Below are 9541 nucleotides of genomic sequence, written 5' to 3' on the forward strand. Positions count from 1 at the left end.
TTTACAATATTAAGCCTTAAAAGTCAAAAAGTCAACAATTTCATTGATTGGGTCTTAATTACAACAATAAACTTTAGCATGTTATTTCAGCCATACTGATGTCTAGAGAGAAAGCCATTTTACCTGTCCCACTTTCTGTGGAATAAAGTTCTGGTCAGATGTATTACAGTAGCTGCTTTCTGTCTAAACAAAAGGAAACTTAAACTTAAATGGTTCCTGCAATAATGTGTTAAATTAGCCACCATATTCCTGCCTAAATTTAGCATCTGCACTGGACAAAATATTTAGCACTGCCTTTTATGCTTAACATGACCAAGAAAAAATATTCATTTAAAATATGAAATAAATGTCATAAAAACCATTAAATTTACTTTCTCATGCATGTCAACACATTGTTACAACACTAATTTTATGTTTTAAAACAAATTATAAGTAAACTGTTTGTGTTTCTTGAAAATTATTGCTTCAATTAATTTTTTGCCAGATAGAACCTTATAATTCCAAGTGAAAAGTGTTTTTTTAGAATTAGAAGGTTCTATCTGCATTTGACCCATTCCAGAATTCCAGAATTTCCAAATCCCCATACCCATTTTCAAAAAAGAATTTGAATTTATAAGTGGTTCGGCTCAATATAAGAAGTAATATTAATATTGCCATCTAACAGATATTAATGCCATCATTTGTGATTTCTAACAAGTATGGTAAACATTCTTTATGCATTAAAATGTATATTTCGATGAATTCTACATAGTATGTTATAGTTTGTTGAAGTAAATAGAGAATACAGCAATAATCTGCACTGTGGTAAAAATAAAAGAGAAGAGGAAGAGTGGAAAACATCTGGTCGTCTCATCTGCGTGTCACGCTGAGGTCATGAATCACGGCAAACACATTTCCTGTGTGACCCTTCCAGAGACCGCCACGACAAACCCGCCAGCCAAAAGAGATCTGAACCCGGGTTCACGACAGCACTTCTACAGAATGCTTCAGAAACGCTTCAGCTTTATAAGCCCTCTGGAAAGAAATGGCATTTGAAAATAAATCTTTAAATATATTTAGAAAATGTGAGATCTGAAATGGTGCGATAGGCTGCAGTGAAAATACCAAATCACTTTAATTACGCTATTTAAAGTTATTAAATTATTCATTCTTCTTTAAAGAAAAGTTTTTAAATCAAGATCTCCAAGTACTTTCAAGTTTGTTTGAAAAAGCAAAATCATTATCATCGTGATTGCTGCTTTCACCTCTTCATTATTATTCTCCCTTTAGTTTTTCTTCCTCTCACAAGCGCGGCAGACAGCCATATCTTTAACACTGAGGGCAGGAACTCAATAACTGGCAACAGGAAGCCAATGATCACTTTATCGCTTCCTAGCGAGGGCACAATGCCGCAGTCAAGCCTGTGACCTCTGACCTGTGAGCGTGTGTCTGAGAAACGTGTTCAAACTGCCATGAACACGAAAATTACTGAAAAATGAGGCTGCTTTCAAACTAACCAGCACTTAAACCTGAAAACATTTTACACAAACTCAATGAGAGACAGGTCTGAAACGAACTCTAAGAAAGTATGTGAACACAAACACTCTGCATGTCTACATACTTGCGTAGAGTACATTTCAGGCCTAAATTTCCATCTGGCCGGTAACTGAGTGCCAGAGTTGTTGTAAGACCAAAATATGCACTCCAGGTTAGCAGAGATATTTTCTGTCGAAACTAGTGTTCCAACTATAGAAGATGACCGAGAAAGCAGGCCCAAAACAGAAAAAAATAAAAAAGAGTAAAAGAGTGTTTTAGTGGACAAATACGTCTATGCAAACGGATTTATTTCACTGCACAAGTTGCAATGCATTCTGGGATTACAAGAGGATTCAGGAAGCGCTGCCTTAGAATTCGCACTCACTTGTCACTAATAGCCACACCTTGTGACGAATAAGTGCAGGAATCGGCTGCTCAGAAGATCCTTGTTACCGATACTGGAACTGCACCACCTGACAGCAAAAACATTTCTTGAGTTGTTCTTATACGTTAATATTCATATAGCGGTGATTATAGAGTGGTAAAACATTTAAAATTATTTTGTAATAAGTGATTAAATCAGGAATTAACTTTTTTATTTAAATGATAATGAATGATCATTATAATGTCAATTTATTCATACTGATTGCATACATTTTAATTTTTAAGTATATACAGGTGCATCTCAATAAATTAGAATGTCGTGGAAAAGTTCATTTACTTCTACAATTTTTATTATTCAATTTATATAATAATGATAAAATATGATAATTATGATAGAAATGATGATGATGAGTACTATCATTATCATTATATTTTATTTGATATATTCTTGTTTAAAACCTTAAGACGGCATCATGTTCAATTTTTAATTGTACTTTTTGTCACACACATAGGTCTAGTATAAAACTGTATCGTTAAGTTGGGGGATTTTTAATTTAACAGAAAAAAAAAAACAATTAACAAAAGGCTCTCTCCAGGTCTCATTGGTTTAAGTCCAATGAAAATCTATTACAAGTATATGTCATGAAATGCATTCTTTATTTTTTGTTTCCTGAATTGCATTAAATTGTTAGTAGGATTTTTACATCAAAAACTGCCATCAATTAGAAATACATTTTATTTTTATTTTTGCACTCTGATTCAAACTCTATTTAATAAATGGGTGGGTCTCCTTTAAGACTTCAATGTAAATTCCATTTCCTATGACTGGGTAACATCTTTGCATGTGAAATATTTTTGCATATGGAACACAGGTCATTTTTCTATTTCTGATGGTGTAACTCTTTTTCAATCCCAGTTTCTGGTTATTTCCCAAACAATACAAACTTGTTCTGTTCTCTTCCCTATGAAATCTTTCAATCTATTTCTCAGAACTCTGCTCTTTTTCATTCATTCCATCTCTTTCATAGAACTCAGAGGTGAATTAACTTAACAGTTGTGTCACTCTTGTGCATGGAATTTCTGTGTGAAAAAGGCATATTATTCATTAACCACCTGCAGTTCAGGGGTGCGTTTCCCAAAAGCATCGTTAGCTAACTATTGATTGGTAAGGACGGAACTTGCGACCATAGTTGCTTTTGGGAAACACCCCAGTTCAGCTAGCTGCTAAATGTGTTGAAGTAACACTGCACCATACAGGTCAGTGATGCATTTATTGTACTAGTAATGCCCATGGAAAGCAGTATTGATTTTATTTAGCCGTTCTCACAGCTTTGCACTTATAGATGTATGCTGGTTGAGAATGCGATCTATTGTACTGGTCAAGGTTAAGTGGTGCTTTCTCCCTTTTAGGGCCCTATTTTAACGATCTAAGCACATGGTCTAAAGCGCAAGGCGCAGGTGCACTTGGGGCGTGTCCACTTTTGCTAGTTTAACGACGGGAAAAACGGTTGGCGCACCCAGCGCATGGTCTAAAAGGGTTGTCCCTATTCTCTTAATGAGTAATGGGTGTTTTTTGGGCATAACGTGCAATAAACCAATCAGAGTCTCATCTCCCATTCCCTTTAAGAGCCAGTTGCGCTCGCGCCATGGCAGAATCGCTATTTACACGGCAGAATTTGCAAGAGCAAAGACTGAACACGTCTCCAGAGAGGAAACCGAGCTGCTCGTGTGCGAGGTAGCCTAATTCTGATACATGTTATGACTATCCATTATGACATGTAGGCATTTTTATATTTATGTAGCCTACACAATAATAATCTTTTACATTGTAATCCTTTCATTTTTAATATTTGGCATGTTTGTGTACTGCTGCGGGTCACTGTGTGTGTAATAAGCAGAGTGTATGCGCGTTGTGGACCCGCCTATAGGCGCATATTATTAACGCGCTCTTTAAATAACAAAAAAATACTGCGCCATTGACTTTAGACCAGGTTTTAGTTGGTCAATGGCGCAGTCTATTTCAGTTGCCTCAAAATAGCAACACGTCAACAATGCACCTAAACACACCTCGTTTTCAGAGCAACATGCCCATGAGCGCACACATCGGTGCAAATGCATTTGCTATTTAAACAACGTGGCGCAGGACATGAAAATGATAACTGTGTCGGGCTGAAACTAGTAAAAAACACTTGCGTCGCGCCTGGTGCCGCATTGCGCCGGGTGTATGATAGGGCCCTTAGTTTTTTTTTTTTTTTTATTCTCACAGTGTGCACATATTTATTTAGGTATGTGTACACTGGTTGATGATTTGATTTTATGTACTGGTTGAGGTTAAGTGATGCTCACTCTCATTTAATTTCTCACTCTCACTGCATTACATATAGACAGTATTCTGGTTAAGAACATAATTTTATAGGGTAAGGTTGAGCGGTGCTCTCTCCCTTTTATTTCTCATTCTCACAGAAGTTGTACATAAAGCTATATGCTCGTTGATGGTGCAATTTTATGTACTAGTCGAGGTTGTGCGACCATCTCTCCATTTTTATTTGTGCTCTTTCTAACACAGCTTTACATATGGTACTCAACCAGAATGAGCTTTTTTACCATTTCAGGTACTGCCACCACCGCATCTGCAAGATGCATTTGCAGCTTTTACCCGCTGAGTGGTGCTTTAACCACAAGTTATCAAACTAACTCGTGCGCATTTTCGCAAATAGCAGTCAGCTTTGCCTTGCCAATGGGTTACATTTGATGGCTGCAGTCGGCGGAAAATAAAAACAAAAAAACAAAAAAAAACACTGTAGTTTAAATAATTCATTTTCACAGAAGCAAATTTAATAGCCTACTTATGAAGTTACGTGCATTTGTATGTCATAAATGTCAAGCCTGTGCTTATGTTTACTATTGTAATGAAATTAACTAATTTGTAAGGGAATTAATCATTAATTTTATTTAAACTCTGTTCTGCATTGGGTTTTGATCCGCTGCATAAGTCTGTCCCACGACGCGATCTTCCAATCGGCTTCTTGCAAGGCGGAGCGTGCATACATTAACAAGAGGCTCCAATTTATTATTGACTCAATAGTGTAAGTGGGTCCGTTCGAAGACAGAGATCCTACACTATGCCACACAGTATTATACCATATTGTAGATTTTTACACATTTAAGAGGTGTGCAGTATTATTTATATAATATGAATCATATGTTTTATTATCTTAAAATAAACAAAATGTAGTTTACATAGCATCAGAATAATAAAAGTGGTAGCCTGTTCAATATGCCTACATGGATTTATAAGCTAAATGTCAATATCCAATACAATATAATGTATGCTGGTCGAGGTTGAGTGATGCTCTCTCCTGTAATTTCTCATAGCATTGCATATAGATTTATATGCTGGTTGGTATATGATTACATATTTCGGTTGAGGTTGAACTGTGCTCTCTCCCTATTTTGCTCACAGCATTATATACAGTATATTTATATATGCTGGTTGATGATATGATTATATGTACTGGTTAAGGTTGAGCATGGCTCTCTCCCATGTCACTTTCACAGATTGAGGTTGAGTGTTGCTCTCTCTGTTATTGTTATTACTCTTGCAGCCGTTATGCTGCTTGAGGATGTAGCCGAATTTAGCACTCACGTTTTCCCTCTTATTCCCATCCCTGCAGTATTATTTTCCAGGCTGAGGTGGTATGTTATGGAGATATTCTTTACAGAGGGATTCCAAACAGAATATTCATTTAGTTGCCTCCCACCGCCTCACTCAGGCCACATTCTTGCTGTTGGGGAAGGTAGAGGTAGTAGTGATGCACCTTTCAAGCAATTGGGATTATAGGCAGCTTGTGCCTGCTTTCCCTTTTTTTTGGTATCCACCTAGTGGTGATGCTTGTAGATGCTGGTGTGATCCCTCTGCTGGGATGTATCCTACCCATATAGCTACGGAGACTTGCATCTGGTGACTCACAAGGCAATTTTAGATTATGGGAATGGGTGTTTGTCAATATTGCGCCCCATTCATTTGAGGCCTTTTTCCTTGTGAGGGTCTTGGAGGGTAACCTCCACCACATAAAGCCTGGCTCACACTACAGGATTTTTAGCCCGATTTAGCCCTGATTTCCCCCTCCCGAGAATCAGAGAAAAAATCTTGGCGAGCACCTCGATCGGTCCCGATGTTCGGCGCGGATTATCTGGTAATGTTAGGCATTCACCGATCGAATCTTGCCACCCCAAATAATATCAAACATGTTTGATATTTAGGATTTAAATCGGGATGATGACGGCTATATGATTACGTCAGTACTTTCACAGCCAATGCGCGACCGCAAAACAGCTGCTGTACGGCTCCGTTGGATAGTGGTTGTAGTTTTGTAGTAACACGACTGTCTGTATAATGTGTCGAAAACGTATCACAACCATAAGGAGAAAGAGAAGCACTGGAGTGAAATCGCCTCAGTTTTGAACATACCGGGTGAGTGCAGAAAGCTGCTAGCATGCTAGCTAACATGTGTAAACATCACTGAAATATCAGTGACGATCTGCTGCATGAGATCACGTGAGGCACTCCCTCTGGCATGATAATCTTAATAATATCTTGTAGTGTGTGATGCTCCACGATTTTCAAATCTTGTAGTGTGTGCATTTTTAAGATTTGAGGGTTCCTTATGTGTGCGCTGCAACCAGATTTCATAATCGGTTAGGATTTTAAACTCCTGTAGTGTGAGCCCGGCTTAAGGTATATGCGTTCACTTTCATTAGGTTTACCCTTGGAGCTGGTACCAGAGGTTGAGAGGTGGGATAATAGGTTGGGATAACAAAGTTGGCTCCCCCTTTTCCAGGGCGTAACATTTATGGTACACCTGGATGACTTCAAACCTGGGTCAGGGTTGGCTATCTGGGGTTAAGATGCTGATGTCAAGCCTTGGGCCTATAGCTCCTAATCACTAGGTGCACAGTATGGCATTTTTTAATCACGGCCAGTCTCATTTGTTCAACTTATACAACACAGTGGGTAGGCATTTGTTCAGTATGAAGCAGTGGGTATTCACGGTCCCATAGCATCATCATAGACGCAGCGTAGAAGTTCCACTTTGATGGTAAACGTGTCGATTAACATGCAACCTCGGTTCCCCGAGAAGCAGAACAAGACACTGCGTCATGTTGCCGTACTTCAGACCACGTCTGCACGACTTCCTTCAGACAATTATAATCTGGCGGTTCCATGATGTAGATGCCCTTTTATGGCATTGCCAGCACGTCATATTCTGTCATGTGACTACCATCAGCCAATTTTATTGGTAAGTTTGCAACCATCCTTCAAGCACTGGCCCATGCTGAAGGTGTTCCCATAGCGTCATCGTCTGTCATTCTCCCTCTCGGGGAACCAAGGTCACATGCTTAACAGAGACATTTTATCAAATGTCTCTTAAACGAATGTGATGCTAGTAATGGTCATTATTTGTAAACTGCTTTGGATAAAAGCATCTGCTAAACAAATGAATATAATTGTAATTGTCATTGCACTGAATGAGATTTGAAAGATATGCTGGAAAGGAAGATAATCAGTAAATAATGATTTGAAAACTCTGTCATCATTTATTCACCTTCATGTCATTTCAAAAACATAAGACTTTTGCTGCTTGTCGAAACTTTAGTAAAGATATTTTTAATGAATCCTCCATTCCTGTCCATTTGACAAAACTTTCAAGCTTTGAAATTAGGGATGCGCGATATTGGATTTTTTTCTGATATCTGATATGCCGATAACCGATACCGATATATTTCCTTTTGTTTGGAAACAACACCAGGTCTGTCCTGTAGAGATTATAAGCAAATTATTTTTAATTTTGGTTAGTTTTATCAAAAACATACTTGTTAGAATTAAATAAACATTTAATTAAGTTTTATAATGAGAGTACACTGAAAGCTAAAAACAACTATAAATCAATCACTGCATTTTTTTCTCAGACAAATGCAATGGTATTCTATTTGAAGATTTAACAGTTATGTATAGCGAGTAGAATATCTGCTTCCTCTCACCAGGGAGGGGAAGAAGGGAAGGGTGAGATAAAGAATTTTGTAGATGGTCTAATGCAAAAGAGTTGTAAAAATTCAGAAAATATTTTAGAACTCCTTGTATTTCACTTTCATAACCCATTTGAAAAAAATTATAATAATTAAAAATGTAAAAAAAATGTCATATCGGGCCATTGTCGGTGTTTACATTTTAAGCCAATATCACCATTTTAAGCTGATATCGTTCCGAAATATGCATCCCTACTTAAAAGTACATAAAGACATTGTAAACGTAATCTATATGAATTGAGTGGTTTATAGGGCACATCAAATATGGTCAATGGAAGATTAACCATACTTAGTTAACGCAAGCATGTTTGAGCTTCTGTTTGCCATGTTTGATGCAGCTTATGCATGTGCATTGATCAATGTTTATTTGTGAATAAAAAACCTAAATTAAATTATATAAAGCTATTTGGATTTAGATTACTTTTACAATCTCTTTATGAACTTTTTACACTTGGAAGCTTTGGTGGAATGGACTTTCATTGGAGGGAAAGAAATCTTTAGCTATTCCTTTAAGGCTAAATGCAACAGTAAGGATGACACATGCAGCATGGGATGGGTATGTTTTAGAAAATGCACTGTTTATGGTATACAGTGGTGGCCAAAATTATTAGAACACTAGTATTTTCACAAGCTAAAAAATGGTTTTAAGTCAGTTATTTCTATCTTTTGTTGTAGTATGTCAGTAGGAAATATCAGTTTACATTTCCAAAAATTCATTTTGCCATTAATTGGCACAAGGAGTCTGACAACAGCCAGTGCTCCACACAGAGATCTGATCTGAACATCATCCAGTCTGTCTGGAATGACATGAAGAAACAGAACAAACTGAGACAGACTCAATCCAGAAGAACTGTGGCAACATCTCTAAGATTTGCATGAATTTCCTTAATTATAACAACCCTGAGTGAGGAATGTGGTTTGTATTGTGAAATCAGAGCAGTGTGACTTACGGTGTAAGCTGAGGGAGATGTTGATGGTTCTCTCATCTGTGAAGCTCTTGAGGCCTGTTATCTTAGCGCACTTCAGTTGCGTTCCCGCGGGGGAGTCGCCTACATTAATCCAGCACACTGTTTCCTGCGCGTACAGGAAGTCCATGGCTGTGGTCTGTTTTGTGCTTATGTAGAGTGATGGGCTGCTGGAGCCACTCAGAGACGTGATCTGGATGTTCTGAGAGTTCGCGATCAGCAAGACAGGGAGACGATCCACAGGCACTACAGCAAGAGGAAGACATCTGGTTCATCTCAAATATAATAACAGTTCAGCCAATAGTAATGAATTAAAGTGTTGGCTGGTGCGGATACATATATGTGAGGGAAACAGAAATGGAGAAGCTTTATTTTATCTTATCTTGGCCTGTTATGTTTGTCTTACCGTTCTTGGCCTTGCAGGAGCGGTTGTCTGGTTGAACTAGATAACCTTCCACACAGGAGCAGGTGTACGAGCCGTCTGTGTTTGTGCATGTCTGACTGCAGGTGCCATACACCATACACTCATCAAAATCTGAACCCACACAGACACAATAAAAGATTAACATATATGTATATACAGTATATAC

The 9541-nt window shown here is 37.9% G+C and overlaps 1 protein-coding gene across 1 annotated transcript in view; it reads right to left on the reverse strand.

Annotated features, from left to right (window-relative positions):
- Positions 1-9541, reverse strand: part of LOC107670926 (low-density lipoprotein receptor-related protein 1-like) — a gene marked incomplete at its 3' end in the record, with an annotated part of 97609 nt that overhangs the window by 48244 nt on the left and 39824 nt on the right. Inside the window, exons 5-6 of the mRNA XM_016463748.1 lie at positions 9358-9486; positions 8937-9197 (exon numbers count right to left, since the gene is read on the reverse strand). Of these exons, the coding sequence (XP_016319234.1) occupies positions 8937-9197; positions 9358-9486 (390 nt within the window). The remainder of the gene's footprint in view (positions 1-8936; positions 9198-9357; positions 9487-9541) is intronic.

Source organism: Sinocyclocheilus anshuiensis, unplaced genomic scaffold (genome assembly GCF_001515605.1).
Source record: "Sinocyclocheilus anshuiensis isolate Anshui unplaced genomic scaffold, SAMN03320099.WGS_v1.1 scaffold1503, whole genome shotgun sequence".
NCBI classification, from domain to species: domain Eukaryota; kingdom Metazoa; phylum Chordata; class Actinopteri; order Cypriniformes; family Cyprinidae; genus Sinocyclocheilus; species Sinocyclocheilus anshuiensis.